Below are 21317 nucleotides of genomic sequence, written 5' to 3'. Positions count from 1 at the left end.
CTTATTTGGCTAGGAGGCTTTCTTATTAGTGTATAGGTTTGCATGGTCATGATCGTTTAGAGGATCTTTTGTGGGGGTTTTTTTGGGGCCATAGGTTCTGTGTGAGCCATGTGGCTGATGTACATTTTTACATATAATATGAAACACCATTTCACGAAAAAAAAAAAAAGAAAAAGAGAGAGAGTTGTATTTACGTCTACAAAAGGCCAAAATGACCTATGAGACCAAAAGGATTACATCATGTCCATGGAATACATCATCTGTTAGACATCATCCCCTTGCTGTTGACTTCTTGTTTGGTGTCCTATTTTAGCCTCTAGGGCTGACCATGTTAGCTAGAGGGGCTGGTCACAACTCACTTATTTTACCCATATTTTATCCCCATTTTATGGAGTCTTGGGCACTTTTTCCCTAGTCATGGAGGTTTTTTCCCTAGTCGTGAGCTGGTTGGCTGCCTACTTCTGGGCATATATATAGCCGGCATACCCTCACTCCTTTTTCATTGCTTAGGATTGTTTGCAGTCCCTCACATACGAGGCCTTCTCCCCTTATGCTCGGGACATGTATCCTCGGTTGATGAGATTGAGAGCAGGTATACACCTGTGTTTCCTCTCCATCTCTCTCTCTCTCACTCTCTCTCCTGTGTTTCCATTTTCCCTTCTTCCGCTGTGCATTCTATCATGGTTTTAGAGTGTCGGTGAAGATCAGTGTTGGATGCTCCCTCCTCTCCCTCCTCAGGTGGTCAGATCTGCGTTTTTCAACAAGTGGACAGATCTGCGTTTTTTTTTCCTCAGGTTGCTGCTGGTTGCTTGCCTCTTCGAGGCGCTTCTCCATTGCAGCCCCACCTTTCATCTGGCGATGCCCACCTCAGTGGAGTGTGCTTATGTACAGCATTGGGCAACTCATGGTACAGAGTTTAAGCAGATGGACTTTCCTCAGAGTCTTTACATCTTGCGATGCCGGTCTTTTCAGAGGATGTTTTTTTTCAGCATTTGGCAACTCTTGTTACAGAGTTTGAGCAGATAGGCGCAGAGGGTTCCAGTGAGGAGTAGCCTGCTTCTCCCAGGATTGATTATCTACAGGATCTGATCTTGGTTGGTTTTGAGGTTTTTCATACCCTCTCCAGGTTGGAAACACGACATTCGACTTCGGGGAGTGTTCTTACACTTGGGTTTGGAACCATTATTTGGAGCAGCACGTGCAGCCTGTTTTCTTCCTGAGGAGCGGTGTACCTGGCAGCTTGTTCTGTTGCTTTTGTAGTTGAGTTGCTAAGGAGATTGCTTGTGGAGCTTTCTTGGATAGCGTCTCTGGCTTCTTGGAGTTCACTCAGAATCTGGTGCTGAGAGGGGACATCATCCCCTTGCTGTTGACTTCCTGTTTGGTATCCTATTTTAGCCTCTAGGGCTGACCATGTTAGCTAGAGGGTCTGGTCACCCCTCACTTATTTTACCCATATTTTATCCCCATTTTATGGAGTCTTGGGCACTTTTTCCCTAGTCGTGGAGGTTTTAACCTTTTTCCCTAGTCGTGAGCTAGTCGGCTGCCTATTTCTGGGCATATATATAGCCGGCATACCCTCACTCGTTTTTCATTGCTTAGCATTGTTTGCTGCAGTCCCTCACATACGAGGCCTTCTCCCCTCTTGCGCTGGACATGTATTCTTGGTTGATGATATTGAGAACAGGTATACACCTGTGTTTCCTCTCCATCTCTGTCTCTCTCTCTCTCTCGTGTTTCCATTTTCCCTTCTTCCGCTGTGCATTCTATCATCATCATGGGTGCTAAAATCAAAGAAAATGACAAAGCTAAAATGCTAAAGCTGAGATGCTAGGGCTGATCCATGCACAAAGAGCATAAGGCTCGCATATCATCCTAAGATGTCCTGCATGGGGCACCACAACATGGCACTCAGAGTGGTAACGCTGAGCTGGCGTGAGCAAGTCCTGTGATGTTGTAAGATGATGGCCCCGATTCTCCTATGGTGGGAGAATGTTATGGCCCCATGGGTTTGAATGGTTGGCGTGTACTTGAGGCTAGGTTTATACCTAGGGCGGCTCTAGTGTTGGGTATACGTAGGTTATAAGTGATTGACTTCTGGGTACTTGTGGGCGTGGGATGGTGTGAAAGCCAATAGATGTTAATAATTGCCATTTACACTATTATTGGATCCCTTGGAGGATCTATGTTAGTGAGTTGAGGGCTCATAAGTGATTATCTTCGGAGGGGATCAAGACCCAAGTGAGGCCTAGACCATGGTTTTATGTGGACACCTTGGAGTGCTGGACTGCGGCAATAAGTATGGCTTTAAGTGACACCTTGGAGTGGTGGTCTGTGGCCATAAGGCTTGCTGTAGAGCATGGTCGTGGTGTTGGCCTAGCCTCATTGCTTGGGGGTGCTCTGTGGGAGCTATCGTTGGGAGTTCAGCCAATGGCAAACCTATCCATCTGTCTTCTTTGTGTGTGTTAGTATTGCCAGAGATGTTCGGGAGATCAAGGACCTGTTTTAGAGCGCAAACCACCCCCCCCCCCCCCCCCCCCCCTCCCCCTTTGGATTTGCATGAGGGACCATTTGTATCTTCTGCCTCTATTGAGGGTTGTAAACTACATTTTGTAGATGTTTTCTCATGACTTACAGAAGGATCCTTTCTTGGGAAAAAACCAATGACAGCCTGAGAGTGAATACGTGACCAGTGTAGATTACTTCCACCTGAATCCAGCCTCGGGTTTGGCCCTCTGTGTCTATCTCTCTTCAAAGGAGCTACTAATCTTTGCCTTCGCTACTTTATCACTATGATTCTCTTGCTCCATGTTTGCCTCCTTTCATTTGAACATGCCTTTTCCTGCAGGCACTGCAAGACCCTTACTAGAATGCACTTGCTTTACCCTGGTCCTTTGAACTATGTGCTTTGGTTCATTTATTTTTATGCATGGATTAATGCCTCATTATAGTTCATTGGTTCAAAACTTGATGTTGTTTGTGCCATCAGACAATGCATGGGGGCCCTTTGTACATTGCAGAGACGTGTCCTACGAAGATTCGTGGGACACTTATATCTATGAAAGAGGCTTTGATAGTTTGTGGCATGCTGGTGAGTTGTTGGGGAATATTTGAATGCAAGTTGCTTTCCGTTGATATCTCTGTTATTGAATATGGTTTCTTCTTTGATAGCTCGGGTATCTCATTGGTTCCCTAGCAATAGGCGTAGTGGGTGGATGGCGAATTATGTATGGTGCTAGTGTACCTCTAGCTCTGATTATGGCCTTGGGCATGTGCTGGTTACCTCAATCTCCACGTTGGATCCTGCTTCGCGCATGCAAAGGCAAAGCAAACATGGAGTCATCACAAGAGGATTCTATAGTGGCAATCCGTAGGCTGATGGGAAAGGATGCTAGCAAAGATAACATTCAACACCATCTTGATGAAATCCTGCAGTCGCTGCAATTTGTCCAGGATGAAGTGACCATTTCAGAAATTTTTAAGGGCACCAGTCTGAAAGCCCTCACCATTGGTGTTGGCCTTGTCTTATTTCAACAGGTTTGTATAACGTATCACAATTCTTGAATATATAGCTTTCTTTTTGCTTAAAAAACTAACACTAGGCTTGTCTTGAAAACGTCAGCTTACTGGGCAACCAAGCGTGCTTTATTATGCTTCAAAAATTTTCCAGGTATTATGCTCTTATGGCTAAGGGATTCTTTATGAACTCAGATACAAGGAAGTCTCATATACATATATCTATGCATATATACATGTACATATATCTATGCACACATACATATACATATACATATATCTATGCACACATATACATGTGCACATACACATACATGTACACATACATACACATACACGTACACGTACACATACATATAAACATACGTATACATATTCATAAGAATATGCATATACACATATATATACATATACGTATACATGCACACACACACATCTATGTACCCTCATTCTACCTTGCAAAAGCATTGGAGGTTGTGGTGTTTTATGTTACTCTAAATGTCAGCAATTTAATGATTGCAGAGTGCAGGATTTTCTGGTGTTGCAGATGCTGCAAGAGTTTCCGTCATTCTTGGGTTTTTCAAGGTACAGAAGCTCTTTACTTCCCCAGGTGCTGGAATAAGCATTTTTAATGTTCATGTAAAATGTTTCGTAAAACACAGATTTTTATTCACAGTGATAGCTGCTGCTTGTTCTTCATCATGGAGTAATACTTTTGGATATGTCATCTTCCTCCATGCTTCAACACCCTTGTCATCTTCATGTTTAGATTTCATCTCTGATGGAACAAGTGTGGGGTCTCCCCTTCACTATAGATGCAGGTCTGCAACTGGTGGCTGTGTGCCAGGCATTCTAAACATGGAGAAAGTGCTTCAACACGCTGTGGGAGTGGATTGATGCCTTCGATCCTTTGAAAAGCCTTCCTCTTTTGAGTTTCACTGTCCGGAATGCCAGGCTTCTCCTCACTCGACAGATGCGTACGATCCCTACTCTCAGGCCTCATTGGGAGAGCTATGATATTTCTCCAGTGATACAGCATAGATATTGGCATAGACTTTGGCACTCATACAGGAGGAGCCAGATATCTCATTTCTTTTGGTTATTCTTACATGGTGGTCTCCCCACCAATCAGTGGAGATCGGTTTTTGGTGTAGCACCTTCCTGTCCTAGGTGTGCGGCAGATTCTGAGACTGTACAACATTGTTTATGGGGATGCAGCACTGTACAGTAGATTTGGGGTTCTGTAGCCCAACTTATGGGCAAATTGAGTGGTTGAGCCATGCATGTGACTTGGGGGGCAGTTGCTTGGCTCTCCGAGTCCGGTCCGCAGCTTTTTTATGAGGGCAGTGGTACAGATTGTGCTATTTTCATTCATAGAGGTATTGCCCAGCATGGTTTATTGCAGGATGTTCCTCACTCTGATTATACACCCCCCAGACAGAGGATTGACACCAGTTGGGAGATTGTTGCTAGTATTACAGCATGGCAGATCTCGAGAGCTAGATGCACGGAGGCTATTGAGGGTGTCCAAATTTTTTGGTCTCAGTGCATTAGTACTATATGGGGTGATATCATCCATACTCTTATGGCTACTTGGGCTCGCATTCAGGGGCCCTCTCGTTCTGCGTAGGCGAAGCGCGTGATATTTATGCGGGAGTGGGACCATGGCATCTTCTTTTCCTATAGTACCACAGGTCTTACATGGCATCATGATGCTCCTCAGTGGTTGAAATCACCTTACATATTGGGGTGATTCTATTCTTTTCCGGCTTATAGTTGTGATTGTTGTATGTTTTTCTCATACTTAATATAGAAGTCTCTTTATGGAAAAAAATAAATAAATGATGGCTGGGCTTTTTATACCCTCTCAGGCTTCAAGTCGGCCAGCTAGCGGCAATATTGAAGTTGGCCTGCAACAAATTCACACGACTAGGTTTAAATAGCATTAAATGCTATTTAAATAGCTATTAAATCCATCATTTCACACTTTATGCATTGGCTGGCTACCCAAACACACCTGCTGGCTGCTGGGCAGCATCTATGCTGGCTGTGTGGGCTGCCCCACACCTGGCGGACATGCTGTCCAGGGCCTTGGGCCTTGTCGGCTGCCGGCCAGAGCCCCTAGGGCTGGCCGACAGCCCTCCCAACCCAAGCCAAGGCTGGTGGGCACAGCCTGGGGCCCTCCTGGCCCCTTGGGGGTGGTTCTACACCTCCCCCATGCCCACAGCAAGAGCCTTAGGCTCTACTCCGGGGTAGCCTACATGCATCTACAGCTGTCCGGCACCCGGTCGTGCAGACCAGATACTTAGATCACTTGACATCATTCCAGAGGGAGACTCACAGTACGGACTGACACTATTTCATGTGCAGGGGACAACACACTCCTGACCTCGGATGCATAGAGTGGAACCTTGGCTGACTCGTCCCGGACTGGGCTCACATGGGACCAGATTCCACTCTAGGTCCTGAACCTTCTTGTTCAGATATGTCTACGTGGCATCCGAGTGCAAGATGCACGTGACACCTTTTGCCCGTTTCCTCACCTACCTCCAGCAACAACCCCCCACTACACTTTTCTCCTTGCCCGCTGCCTCGCCAACCTCACCGTTCTTCTCCCCTGGTGTCCCACATCCAACCTCGTGTGCAACAGGATCTCCCAGCCTTGTCTCACTGGTGCACCACCCGCCTTGCCACCCAGAACTCTCCGCCCCCCTTCCACTCCACTCCACTCAACTCCCATTTCCACCCCAAGGGTCTCAATTGGTGCGGCATCATCTGGCTGCCTACCATCCTCGCCTGCCTCTTCACGTTGTCCCTACTCTCGCTAGCAACAAGTTCCGTCCCCTTCCCTACCTCACCTTCCGGGCATGGCACCCTCACCACTTCCCCGCGCCACTACACACGGGAAGCATGTTGTCATCCGGATCCCTTTGAGCTAACCCTCCTACTATGGTTGTCCTTCCTGCGGCTACTTCGGTCATCGCTTTTGGGGAGCCCTCTCTTCCCACACCTACCTTGAGTTCTCCACATGAACTCACCTGGTGCGTTGATCGAGGTGATAGTACAGAGCGCATTGAGCTTCCTGACTCTCCCTTTTCTTACAATGCTCCAGATATTTCCATGGGAGATCTACCCTGCTTGTGGTTCCCTGATCCTCCAGAGCGGTTGTCCTTTCCTCATCTTGGTCGAGCTTGCTGCATAGTCCAAGGTTTGGATAATCTCTCCGCTGATCTTCACATTTACTCCACCTACCTCACAGACTACTACTTCGAGCTCTCTGGGATACCCGTCACGAGAGGGATCGCACTCGACAGGCGGAGGATGCGATTCGGGGTATTCTGACTCAAGTCTCTACTCTTGAGCAATGCCTTCATGAAGCTGAATCGGAGCTCACCCACCTCGGCACATCATCTTCCCACAACATAGAGGAGGTGCTTGAATTGCGTGACCAAGTGGCACAACAAAACAGGGAGCTCGTCTCCTTACGAGCCCAAGCAGCGGACTTAGATGCCCTTCACCAGTCTCTCTGCCCTCTCCAACTACTTCTCACTGGTTCTCAAACCTCTCCATCAACTGGGGTACCCAGCACGACGTCAGTTTTAGAGTTTTCTGCCAGCATGATGAGCGCCTTGTAGCTTTTTATCATTGTACATACCATCTTTCTCATGATGTCAATGTTTTCTATTATTGTACATACTATCTTTCATGATGTTTTGACAATATAGTGCATATTTTCATTCAGTAACAATTTATCAGTTTAGTTTATCTTCCTCACCGAGGACGGTGTGGTGGGCAACCTGTAGCTACTAAGGGTGGCCACACTAGACTGTTCCTGCTGGACCATCACAGGGTGCCCACATTGGATCGGGTCTGGACGTCCCTGCTGGACCGTCCCGACACTGCTGGACCATCCCGGAGCATTCGGTGGACCATCCAGAAACAGAAGCACACCACCAACGGATACATGAGGCGTGCACAAACCTGCATTGGAGGCACCTCACTGTCACCCCGATGGGCATCTGCCAAATATAGGAGACTCATCATTCCATGAACTCCACCGGCGCCACCGTCTCGCAAGAACCATTAAAATGATTCCTCAGCTCATCCTTGGGATCATCCTTTCCATCTGGTCTTGTTCATCGAGTCCTGTAGTCACTTGTTATTCCATCATGTGTGTCGTCTGACTCACTGTGACTACTGTTGGGTATGCACCGTACAGTGAAGGGCATGTAACAGTTTCTTGGTAAGTAATGCAAGTAATGTTTACAGTATTCTTGTTATTGTGCTATTCTTATATTCTAGTCTGTATTAGTCTTTTTATGTGTACATTGTGTCGTGAGTGTTGAGGATTCTGGACATACTGTCCAGAGGAGAAGCATTCCTTTAGTGTGCCAGGCAACGAACCCTGCTACAGTTATCAGCCTAGAAGGTCACACTTAGTGGGCAACCCACCGTGTAGAAACAGCCAGAAGTAGGATACCTGGAATGAGGACGAGTAGCTCACCTTTCTGGATCACCACCTTTAAGCTTGGAATTTGATTCTGATAGTTGATGTTAAGAGTGCTGTATAGATGCATGAGAGTTATGTTTTATTACAGGAGGCCCATCAAGCGCTCTGTTCTCCAGCCCACAAAGGTGCTAGATGTCTGAATGCTCTGACAATGGAAAAAGAGGCCCCGGTGACTGCTAAATATGATGCCATTAGACGTGCAGTCATGGGTGACATGGAAACAGGCTTCATTCTCTGTTGAGTTGGGAAAATGGGGTCTGTGTAAGAGGGATTTCTGGGCATTGGCTTTCGTGAATAATCATAAACTTTTCTTGTGAAAGCATTTGCAGTCCAATTTTCTTGATTATGGCTTATATGGCTTTCTTTAGTGATCAGAACCGCATCTATGGTATTAACCTTTTGTGGTTTCATCTGTTGTTAACTAAATAATTACTTGTTAGTGTATGTGCAGATTTTGATGACACTGATTGCCGTTTGGAAAGTCGATAAGCTAGGTCGGAGGCCATTGCTGATTGGAGGTGTAGGAGTCTTGGTAAGGTTGTGTAAAGGTTGGTTAAAAGGGTGAGGGAAGGTTGGTTTGTTGTTGTTGTGTGCACGCGCGCGCGCGTGTTGGGTTGGGTGTTTGGAGCAGGACTGTATTTTTTGTCCAGTTATAGTAACACTTTTCTCTTCATTTCCATCTGCAGACCATGTCCCTCTTTCTTCTAGCATTATATTATGCATTTGTGGAAGGGGCTTCTGCTGTGGCAGTCATCGCCTTGCTTCTTTATGTGGGGGCCTATCAGGTAACCTGTTACATATGATTGTTTGTCTGGGCAATGTCACAAAAAGCAAGAAAAAGCACCTAGTTCTCTACAAAACATAGCTGATGACTGATCCATATATGGAATTTCCTTGTGGCTGAACAAATGAACAGTTTTGGCAGTAGTACTCTCATGCATGGCTTGTGTGTGTGCACGCGCACCAGCATGGTCGCGCATGTGCACAAGAGATCGGGGCAGTGCAGAAGTTTCATCATGCATGTGATTATATCAGCTGTTGTGCTGGTTGGTTTTTTCAGGTTTCCTTTGGACCAGTAGGATGGATTCTGCTTTCAGAGATTTTCCCATTGAGAACAAGAGGATGGGCTTCAAGTATTGTGGTCCTCATAAATTTTGCTGCAAATGCTCTTGTGACGTTTTCCTTCTGTCCCTTGGAGGTATAATTCTGTTTTGATGGGTCATGTAATCTATCAGATAGTTTGCTATCATCATGCCAGTGGACTCTGATGATTTAACTCCATCAAGATTAAAAAATGTGTACATTATGAAGTATGTTCCACGCTTCTTCCCAGTAAGATGTAGGACACCCAATTCCCTTCAAATGACCTTCATGTTACAGTCTGCAGACCTGCTGTTACATGATTTTAAGGCTGATTCCCTTGGGAAAGCTGTCTCACACCCCTGTCAAAAATCTGGATGCAAGAATGTTGATGGTGGATGTCTCGGTTGGTTGGACCCACAATAGAAAGAAAGAACGAAAGATATATTAATACCCGATGGGTCTATGAGACCAAAGTGATACAATAATGTCCATGGCATATCACCCCTTCAGTACAGTTTGAACTTCCCTTTTCTCCAACTCTCTCATGAGAACACCAACCGTAGTTCTTCTCAGCCTCTACACCCACGGCACATGGATCACACCTCAGAGTTCCCACAGAAGATGCACTTCTATAGAGATCACTTCCTAATGCTCACTAAGCAGCCAGGCTACTTGAGTGTTCACATATCCCATGCCATGCGGATAGCGATTGGTGCCTCAGAGTGGAGATAGGAAGAGCTGAGCGCATCTTCGGAGCCGGGGAGCTCATACGGAGACCCAGGGATGAGAGGATCTCTGCGGATTATGCCACACAGAGGTTAAGACAAAGGAGCATTACATATGTTGCTGCCTAGTATACTATGAGATCCACGCAAGGTTTCACTCTGTTCCATGAGGGATTTGGTCCACTCTTCAGGATCATTGACTTTCCGGACCAGCTTTGCCTAGGGCTCTTCCTGCTCAAGTTCCGCAGACACGGGGACGCTTTCTTGAGAGAGCTTCGGCCCCATCCCACTCGACTGTGTTCATGAGCATTAAAAGCAAACTTTAGCATTGGAGTAGTAGGAACCTTGATTTGGCATCTAGAGCCTTGGTGGTTAACCAAGTGGTGCTTGCCACTACTTGGTTTATCACTTCTTGTTGGGTTCTTCATAGAGGATGCATTGGCCAGTTACGTTGCCTCATTCAAGATCAGATGGCAGAGTACACACTAGGGCTAGAGTTGCTTGGGAAACCATTATCCCACCCAAGCAAGAGGGGGGATTGAACATCGTACACCCAGAGATCTTTTTGGAGGCGAACATTGCTCCCCAACCTCGTCTATGATTAGATGCCTCCTTCAACTTGGGATTGTGTGAGGAGATTCTTTGTTCACATGCCTCCACGGTCAGCTGAGGAGGGTAATCGACAGCCCATTATGTGGAATGACTTGGTCTTGGATGAGTATGGTAGACCTATGGGGGCAGCTACACGTATTTAGTGGGCTGGGTGGGAGACTCTCTTCCCTACAGTGTTGGATTGGACGAGTCTTAAAAGCCTCAGTGAGGGTTGCTTACGCATCATCCGAGGGGCACTAGTCAAAGGATTGTGTAGATTGATGCTGCCATACCCAATCACTGAATCACATGGGCTTTCTTAGAAGGGCTTGATCACTAGTGGTTTGGAGTTTTCTCAGGGACAAGTGTACCACTATAGGTTATGGGCTTCCCCACACTGGGGGAGGATGACGCACCGGTCTTTTTTCTTTGTACAGGATGGATGGTATTTGGAGAGATGTGATGTGCAGGATATCACCAAACCAGATGCGTCCTGTAAGAGTTGTTGGCAAAGCAAGGAGGCATTTTCATATTGACCCCCCCTAGGGATGATCACATATGCTTGGAGCCTTTGGTTGTACGATGATGCCCTATGAGGTATTTGCATTGGACCTCATTGAGTGGGAGTGGAGGTGTTATGTCCCAAGGCTAATCAGGGTTAAGATCTTAAGGTTTGGTTAACCATAGCCTAGGGGTTAAGCATCTTAAGTGGGGACTAGTAGCTTTTATGAGACATATGCTATATTTGGCTCCTGGTTTATAGGAGGCCTATATATAAGTAACTTTATGAGTCAGCTTGAGGGAGAGCTCCTCAAACCTGGACTCGAGGCCTTGAGACTACTCTATGCTTACATCCGATGGGTGTGTACTGGTGGTATGGGTGTGTATTGGTGGTATGGGACGCCACAGACTTTGCACGTGGAGCTATGTCTTACATTCTATTATCCCCTTGTGTTCGAGGGTGAGCGTGAATGGTTGTGTGGTTGGGCGGTGAGCTAGATGCTAGTGTCTGTGTTGCCTTTTATGTTTATGCTTAATCGTAGGGACTGTTAGCCTGGGCACTTTACAGGATGGATGCTACCAACCGATGAAAAGCATGCCTTTCTTTAGTTATATTGTTCAGAATGCCAGGTATCTAGTCTTGGGACACATTTAGAGAGTTCCTACTCTTAGACCTCATTGGGAGACTTATGCTATCACACTTGACATTGAGAGGACTTTTTGGAGGAGGTTGTGGCCTTCTTACAAGAGGACACATATATCCTCCTTTATTTGGCTTTCTCTACTTGGTGGTCTCGCCACCAACCAATTGAGATCGGTTGTTGTCGGTGTTAGCCTAGCATGTTGGAGATGTGCAGGAGCTTCAAAGAGTACCACTGTTTATGGGAGTTCTGGGAAGCAGAGAGGATTCGGACTGTGATAGCACATTGCTTACATTTCTTTTTGTAAGCCCAATGGGGCATGTTGTGACAGATTCCACCACGTATCCAAGAGATAGAAATAGAGAGAGAAGATAGAGAGGGGGAGAGAGAAGGGTTTAGGAAACTTTGCACAGTACACACACACACACACACTGAGCGGGGAACAAGCCCCGTCCCCTTTTAGGAATTTATTCAGGAACAATCAACGGGCTCGCAAGCTAGGATCAATACATCAATGAATACAAAAGCGAACAAATATGCCGGTGCAGAAACCCAAGTCGAAGTCGATGTTGAGGCACGAGATCTTGATGTCGAGCACACCACGGGGATGACCAACAAGAATCTCTCACCGGGCTGGTACCAGATCCAATATCCAAGTCCAAATCCTAGTCCAATTCTAGATCCAAATCCAATTCTAGATCTAGATCCAAATTCAAGTCCATATCCAAATCCAAATGCAAATCCAAGTCCAGACCCAGACCCAGACCCAGACCAGACCCAGACCCAGATCCAAGTCCAGATAACTCTAAGCTCGTACATGAGGTACACAGGAGATGTGTGTAGATGACGAAGTATATGATGACTAGCAGAAGATTCTATTGCCCAAAACCGGAATAGAAACAACCCTCAATAGGCTTGTACAAAGGTGTATGAACCAAGGTAAGTCTATGATTCCAGAGAAGATTCTTGATGTTCGACAGATGGTACAATGAAAAGATTTGGATGATTCAAATTCAACTTGGCAAAGTGATTACAACAGGACCTTGAATTACTTCAAGAGTTCTTTAGATAACAACTATCACTTATATAACCCTAGATCTTATTTTAAGTGGGAGGAAATGTCACGATTGTGACTTAATCTCTCTGATTATTAATCATTGAAAGGACACCAGTGAAGGATCACACCTTGTTACATGGGTCATCACCAAAGGACAACTATTCAAAGAGACACATCTCTACGTCCAAAGGACATAACTATTCATTCAAGAGTCACCTTTTCGTCAAGGATATGCCTCTTCATTTGTACCTATTTAGGCCCTATTTAACAAGGCCTTCTGTCTCAATGCTACACAACACAGCTTTCCGCTTTAAGCATCTTATTGTTCAGCCCACCGAACTCTTTTGGGGCATTTTATGAGTCCGTATTCTTAGTTGTCCGATGCTCTTATTTGTGGGGATTTTAATAACTCCCCTTCTCCTCAGGACAATACTCAGGGCCATTCACATATGCTTCTGAAAAAGTGACCTGGAGAAATGTTGCGGTTAATCTTGCATTCACATATGCTTCTGAGAAAGTGGCCTCGAGAAATATTGTGGTTGATCTTGCATTGAGAGATTTATGGACAACCACTTCTCTTGATAAGAGAGGTTTTACTTTTCACCATCATGCTGTTAATCCCATTTTAGGATTAACAAGTATGCTCCTCCAATTGAGGACATTATTCAGTGTCATGAAAAGATACTATAAAAGTTGTACATTATGAAATATTGGCCACCCAAGGCCTTAGTTAAGTAAGTTTTAGGCACCCAAGTGTGAATAAGGGCCAATTGTATTTAAGACATTTTCTCATAATGAAAAGACACAATCCTTCTTTGTTCTATTGAGAGCTCTTCTTTGTATCTTGAGAGAGATTGAGAGAGAGTATTCTAGCATTTGTGTCTCTTCTATGCTTGTATGATTCATGCTTGTGTGGAAGAGTGAGAGAGTGATTGGCTTATGCGACGGTGTGAGCGACTCTACGGTGACAGCGTGTGGAGGTGGAGCTGGGAGGTTTGGAGCTTAACAAGTGAGCTTGGAGGCCTCAAGGGACTCAAGTTCGAAGCATTGGTAAGTGCCCTATGACAGTTGTGTTCTATTGCTCTTCCTTTAGGTGAATGCATTGAGTTCCCTCTTGGAGGTGTGGTAGCCCATAACATTTCTGGCGCTGCTGCCGAGGAGACACCTTTGTTACTTCCTTCCTCTTGGAGTTTCAGCTCCCATTGCATAAGATTCATGATTGTCTTTGCATTCTGGTAGTGCATTGTGTAGAAAATGAATGGATAAGATTTGTGTGGAAGTAAAAAAACGTGAGAAATTGGTTGTGTTTATTGTGTATATGTGTGGTGGAGTGCTCTTAGAATAGAGCTTCATTGTTTTTCTAGTTAATTTTGATATTTGCATCATTGGAATCATCAACGTGAACGAGCAGGTTGGTGTTCTGTTTTTCTTCTGTTCCAAGAATTCACAAAAATCGAAAAAATAAGGAGCCATTGACTGTGCCTTGAACTTGTATTCCACTCCTTAGACGTGGCACAATCATTTTGGGAACTGTTGGATAAGTATTTTGCACCTAGAATCACATTAGTCGACACGGGAAGTTCCCACGTGAAACTGCAGGAAAATGTTCATGTCGTGAACCGTTTTCTGCAACTTCATGCCATGAACCGCTCTCGACATGAGCGCTGCGATTAACGCCACAATTCACGGGATTACCTTGCCAACACTCTTATGGCTACTTGGGCTCGCATTCAGGGGCCCTCTCGTTTTGCGCAGGCGAAGCGTGTGATATTTATGCGGGAATGGAACCATGGCATCTTCTTTTCCTCTAGTACCACAGGTCTTACATGGCATCATGATGCTCCTCAGTGGTTGAAATCACCTTACATATTGGGGTGATTCTATTCTCTTCCGGCTTATAGCTGTGATTGTTGTATGTTTTTCTCATACTTAATAGAAGTCTCTTTCTGGAAAAAAAGAAAAAGAAAAAAAAAAAAGGTAGCCTTATCTTGACATCTTTGATCCCAAGAGCCAAAATTTTTAAATACGTGAAAGTGCAGAATATCGTTCACGACGTGAACTATTTCAGAACTCTTTACGGCGTGAACCAAATCGTTCACGGCGTGAACCAAATCGTTCACAACGTGAACCATTTTAGAAACTTTCACGGCGTGAATCATTTTTTGTTCACGATGTAAACCCATCATTTTTCACGACGTGAAACCTTATCTCTTCACAGCGTGAACTTTTTCCTACAATCTCACGCCTTAATCAAATCCAACTCACGACCTGAGGAAGGGTTTGTAGAGCGGCGGGTGAAGTGGAGGACCGTCTTTACACCAATCATCCTACGTTCCTACAGGACATGGAACTTTTAATTCTGCAAAGGCGTACAAAGGCAACTAATGATGAGCCACTCCAAGGTGTAGTGGCAGGACCATCCAGGAGATACCTAGAAGAGCCAACACAGGAAGAGGACGAGGTCTTGGTAGGGGGGGAGCGATTTCTCAAAGACGGAGGGTGGATCCAACCATTGATCTTAATGCAGCCACAAGGACGGACCTGTTGAATATGGCCGCAGAAATGAACCGAGGAATGGTCAGGCAACTAGGCACTGCTCTAGAATCCCGACTCTCCCAGATGAAGCCACACATCATTTCCAAGCTCGTCAAAAAATTCTTTGGGGATGGGGATCCTATTCAACATGTAGAGAGTTTTGAATCCACATGCGAAACCTGCGGGCATGTCAGTGATGTGACAATGATTCATGCTTTCTCACTGACCCTAGAAGAGAAAGTGCATCGGTGATTCTGAACCCTCAAACCCAAGGATAACTTCACACGACTCAAGAATGTGTGTGCCTAGCTTTGCCAGAAGTGGTGACAGATGGAGCCCTGTGGCACAGTTGCACAATATCAAACAAAAGAAAATGGAGTCGATGAGAGACTGTGTGTCTCGACTTGAGCACTTAAATTCAAGGTGCAAACTACGGGAGAGGTTAACTGACGATCAATTATTGCCTTGCTTCCGGAGAGGAGTTAGACCACAAGATGCGTGATTATCTGGTACTAGCCGGACCAGCCACTCCAGATGCATGTTGCAAACTGGCAATTGAATATGAAGATAATATGCTGGAATTGTCGCAACCGGAAGATGTCAGAATATCTTCGACAACGACGACTTCGCGTGTTTCGAGTCACCAAGAGATTGGAACTCGAAGCAAGCAAGTCGGAAATGTGACTGTGGGACGAGCTCAGTAACGCAATACTAGAGAAATTGAAGGTAAAGGAGAGAAGAGAAACATCTGAGCATGGACATAACCATCTTTACCCTCGTAGGGAATTGGTGTGGTGCTCTATGTGCAGATTGAATGACACTACCACTGAATGTCCACAATTAAGAGCAAGGCCATTACTCTATTGTGCACAGTGTGTAAAATTAGGGAATCATGACACTTCAATGTGCAGATATCCAAGGTTCCAAACAGTTGCACAGCTGCTGGCACCTAGAGCTCCATTGGCTTTACCAGCACCACCTGGACAAGTCACTGCAACTGCAGGACAACCCAACTCTTCCTATTTGCCTAGGGGGATGTTCCGGGTATAGGACACTTCACCTCTACCACCATCGGTTCTACCACCACAACCACCACAGGCTAAAATCAACCAAGTATTGATTGAAGAGCCATCAAAAGATATTGATATGGTACGTGAAGTAGAACTTAGCGGAGAGTACTATGAGGAAGTTGCGGAGGTCACATCTGAATTCTATGTCCTACAGAATAACACGCCAGTACTTGTGTTTCATGCAGGGAGCTAAAGAAGCTCAGCTGAAACAGTTAGGGTTTCATGTGGGAGACACACACACAGAGAAGAAGGGAGAGAGAGAGAGAGACGTGTGGGGATAAGTCAACTCACAAAGTATGAGTGTGTGACTCCCCTATTTGTCGAAAGACTTCAAAGAATCACAGAAGCTCAAGAAAGAGAGGCTACTGCCCGCCGTGCCCAGGAGGAAGCAACACGGCGCTTCGAGGAGTTGGATGTTGCAAGGACGGTCCGTGAAACCGCCATATCAAACCTCCTCAGCACCAATGACTCCCGTCTACAAGAGTTGAAGCGCCAATTGGCAATTCAGGACCGAAGTCAACGGCAAGAGCCTACTGATGACATGCGCCTACTCCTTGAGCGAGCCTCCGAGATAGATCAGTTGCTAGCAACCCCTCGGGTCCCTCCTCAAACTCTTACTCTATTTTTGTCTACACTAACCCTCTCCTTACTTCAATATGATATAAATCTGTCTAAGGACCTAGGCCTAGGTGAACTAACCCTCATTAAGCAGAATACTGAGCGTGATGTTGACCCCACTATCATAATGGAAATTTTGCAGGGAGATATAGTATTAACTAATCCACAAGATATCTACTTTTATCCATTACATCCTATTGTGTTAAACCTTCGTAGTTAGTGTTACTACAAAACTCTGAAATTTTGGACAACAGTGTCGAAAAATTAGACTTGTTTGTTCCAGATGACATTCCCGAGACACCAGCCAACTACGAGGTGGTAGCACAAAGTTATCAATGGATTATAAGCCATGGGTGGCTTGAAGTCTACAATACTCACCAACATTTAAACTTATGTGAGTCTACTTTATATCACTCTTTTGGAATTCTGAAACTATACTCTAATATCTACAAACACTTAGAATCCATGTTAACCAGTGTACTTTACACTTTTGATGCCACCCATATTGAATATGCTAACATAAATTCGGAGGATATCCCTAACCTTCAAGAGTTTATGAAATCTCACAAACCTAGCCACCCACCCCCCAGCTCAGGTCATGGTCAGGAAGAGGCACCATCTTCATCTTCCATCTCCACTTACCCAGTATATTCTAATGTCGCTAGTAAACTACTTAATCCCTATCCTAATGCCCCACCTACTAACAAGTCTCAAGCCAACCGTCTCCCCAACGGCAACCTCAGGAGGTACGCTATACTGTTTCCCAAGACAATATTGAAGCTTTTACTGATGATACAGTTTTGGAGTCATTGTCTGGTACAGAATATGAAGGCTTCATTCGAGCTAGCAATCCACTGTTAAAGCCGAAGCTGATGTTCAAGGTGTTAATGCAAGTAACACCATTTGAGCCAACTCGAAGAATTCTACCAGAAGCCTACTCTGAGGTCACACCGACAAAATAGCCTTATGTACCATACCCTCTACGAGCACCTTGCCTAGATTTAGAAGAACTACTTCCTTTGGCTGGAGAGGGTACATTGTGGTTTAATGTGGCGCGGCACACAAAATTAGCCAATCCACCATTGGCCGACTTGTTGGAGATTTAAATTATTACCTTCATGATCAGTTATTGCTTTCGTAGGTGAAGAAAAGCTCACCCCGTACACACACGAGGGGGCTATGCCACTATCATCACAAATGATGCACATCTCCCAAATTAGAAGATTTTGGAATATAGTCGGACTGGAGAAAAGAATTCTTGACAATTCCAGAATACAGCCAAGTCTATATGTGCACGCCACCAACTCAGCGAGTTGACCCATTATACATGCCACTAAAGAGACGATGGAGTCCACTGGAGTTTCAGGAGACCAAGCAGCACGACTCCCATGTCTGTTTACAATTTCCCAATCTTCATGCCAGTAACCTTTACAAACATACGGGAGCAAAGAAAACAGATGCTCACTTGGATACAGGCATGGCGCCGTATCCCGGACCCAACAATCATGGCCAGTGTTCGATTTTTAAAATTGCTCGTGGTCCTAATTGATCAACCCAAAGAGCTCTATGATGGATATCAAGCTGAACAACTGCAATTCGACATGAATCAAGGCCCATCTGTTAGGGGTATGATGTTGTATTATCATCGTCTGTGGTGTCTTCCTGCATACATGCATGTCACATTCGAAGACATAGTGGACACACCTCTTTTGATGTATCTTGATCATCTTACAAACACAGGACAGATGACTGGTCTCAAAATCCCAGGGGCTACATCTTTTTTGGCACAAGCATATGTTGATGATTCCTTCTTCATGCCACAGAATTCTCCTCGGGAACTTCGCATGCTTATGGCCACTCTTTCTTTATATGGATTGGCAGCGGGATTGCATGTCAATTTTGACAAATCTAAATTACTCCCCCTGAAACAATGTGACTGGCATTCTATTCTTTGGCCGGGTCAGGTGGTGCATTCCAGAGATATTGTCAGGCATTTGGGATATCCCATAGGATGGCATATCACCAGAAAGCAGCAGTTAAAATGGATTTTCCAAAGACTTCAACATAAACTGGAATACTGGAAGATTTCTACTTGGCCTCTTCATGTCAAGCTCAGAATAGTACAATCCATTGTGATGTCCTATGTCCAGTTCTATTTGCCCTTGCTGCGTTGGTCCTCCAGGGATATTTCAGCTTTTATGTCTCAAGCTATGGAGATATTATGGAAGACAAAAACTGCTGTGAAAGCATTGAGACTGATGAAGATGGAAATGGTGTGCTCCCCAAGGATGCATGGTGGACTTAATGTCCTCAATATAAAATATCATGTACTTGCAAGGAAGGCTACAATGTTGCATACTTTCTTCCGTCAACAGCAGCCATGGACTTGTATGTTAGCATCCATGTGTGTCAACATGAGGACTTGTGCTTATGGTCATTGATTACGGATCATTGGGAGGTTGTGATTGGGAGATTTGTAGGGAGGATACCTGGTTGTCCTTTCTCTACTGCCCTCATACTTGACTGGAAACAAGTTCTCTCTAAGGTCAAATGGGCTCCTGATAATTGCTTGGAGACAAACTCGATGAGGAAAGAAAGTATTCATTGGAGTGCCATCTTTGACACTCCACTTGCTTTACAGGAACCTGTTCGGGCATACAATCTTATGAAATTGGGAATTAGGTACATACATGATGTGGTAGATGATCGGGGATATGTCTTATCCTTTCCCCGAGCCACTGCTTCCTATGCATTGGGAATGCATCATAGGTTGATATGGAAGAAAATTGCTGATTTATTGCATCCCTTTTTACCTATTCCACCCGTGGCTGACACAGACAGGCTTATGGATTGGCAATTGCAGCCACTACTACATGCATTCATCCTATTTCCCTTCCTGCCTTAACCTCCATCAAAGCCTCCAGGCTTCTTCAGCCTGCCCCATGGATTCATCAACATGCTAATTCTTTGTGGCATATAAGGAAGCCCCTCTCATGGTGGCGGAAGAATCTCCGGATGTTGTGGAAGTGTAAAATGCCATTGAAACAAAGACTTTTTCTTTGGAGATGTTTGACAGGCACATTGTCAGTGGGGGTCATACTTGCTAAACGTCACATTGCACCTTCCACATGTCTAAGATGTCAGGCTCCCTCAGAGACTGTTCTTCATCTGCTTTGGCACTGCCCTTGTTCCAGGATCCTCCTCAGGAGAATTTTAGATTTTCTTCGGCTCCGTTTCCTGAGTCACAGATTTGGGAAACATTTCTGGCTTTTTGGCAGATATATGCGGTCCTTGTCCCAATACTCACTATTTCTCTCTTGGGTGAGATATTGGGCTCTTTGGACAATTTGGAGTGAGCATAATTTGGCATACTTGGGTCGGCAGAATCACCAGTCATATGAATCCTTCAGAGCCTCATTGCGGCAATCCTTATATGATGCCTGCCATGAGGGTGATATGGATGCTTCTTGTTTAGAGCTTTTCTCTTTATGTTTCTGACATTTGGGATACTCTCCGCTTCGGAGACTTCCCATCTTGTAAATTTATGAGCATATAAATATACTGCACTGGATATTACCAAAAAAAAAAAAGTGTGTGTGTGTGAGAGAGAGAGAGAGAGAGAGATCAAACCACTTGGAATTCCCTTGTTCTTGTCTTAATTCTGTGAAAATTGAAGTTCTTAAATATTTTTTCAGTTCTAAGTGTGTGTTTTTTGGTCGTCTTTCACATTACAGGAAGCCATTGGTACAGCTGCAACCTTTGCAACCTTTGGAATCATCGGTGTCTTCGCGCTAGTATTTATTGCATTTAAAGTGCCCGAGACAAAAGGTCTAAGCTTGGAGGAGATAGAGGTCAAACTTTCAGTTTGAACAAACACTAGCCCATCAATCAGGAGTTTTTTTATGTCACATCATGGCACAACCATTGTATTTTAATGTGGAAATTTGTTGTACTGGTCAAGGGCCTACTTTTTATTCTTACCTCCCCACAACTCTTTTGTACACTGATTCGAAAAAATTCATCACCAGGTGGGTAGAAACCAAGCATACTTGATTCTTTGCTGGGTCTTCAAGGGTTTGAAAGAAGAATGCTCTGATTTCTCTGATGCATAACCTAATCCCTGGAGATCTTGAGGCATTTCAAGAGCTTGTAGCCGCTTCCCTAAGACCAGAATAGTCTGCTGACATTCGGCAAGCTTTTCTGTGTATTCACCAAGTCCTTGCTCCTGCTCGCAAAACAATAAACCAAGGGCCTTCAGAGTCAAACTTCTCCCTTTCGAGCTCTCTGGATCCAAAGCTTCAAAGTGTGGAGTGTGAGGGCAAGCAGCGTCATACATACTGGTCGTCACCCCTCAGCTCGTGAATTTCTGGTTTTTTTTCTCTACACAGGGCTGGGAGCATTCTACTTACAGATTGTGTGATCGTAGCTGCCATCCCCTAGTATACCCTCTCTCAGCAAGATCAAAATGGAAAG

At 45.0% G+C, this 21317-nt stretch overlaps 1 protein-coding gene across 2 annotated transcripts in view; it reads left to right on the top strand.

The window, feature by feature from the left end:
• The window catches only part of LOC147641030 (D-xylose-proton symporter-like 2), a 53624-nt gene extending 32520 nt beyond the window's left edge, over positions 1–21104 (top strand). For both annotated transcript variants that reach the window (XM_086817496.1, XM_086817504.1), the window contains 8 exons: positions 2987–3088; positions 3169–3534; positions 3620–3667; positions 4036–4098; positions 8475–8555; positions 8710–8808; positions 9084–9221; positions 20579–21104. In XM_086817496.1, coding sequence (XP_086673622.1) covers positions 2987–3088; positions 3169–3534; positions 3620–3667; positions 4036–4098; positions 8475–8555; positions 8710–8808; positions 9084–9221; positions 20579–20713 — 1032 coding nt within the window. In that variant the 3' untranslated portion in view covers positions 20714–21104. The remainder of the gene's footprint in view (positions 1–2986; positions 3089–3168; positions 3535–3619; positions 3668–4035; positions 4099–8474; positions 8556–8709; positions 8809–9083; positions 9222–20578) is intronic.
• Positions 21105–21317: the final 213 nt, after the last annotated feature.

The sequence above is a fragment of the Cibotium barometz genome, chromosome 2 (assembly GCF_041138505.1).
Source record: "Cibotium barometz isolate CiBa-2024 chromosome 2, ASM4113850v1, whole genome shotgun sequence".
Lineage (NCBI taxonomy): Eukaryota > Viridiplantae > Streptophyta > Polypodiopsida > Cyatheales > Cibotiaceae > Cibotium > Cibotium barometz.
This window is presented reverse-complemented; position numbering and strand designations above follow the sequence as displayed.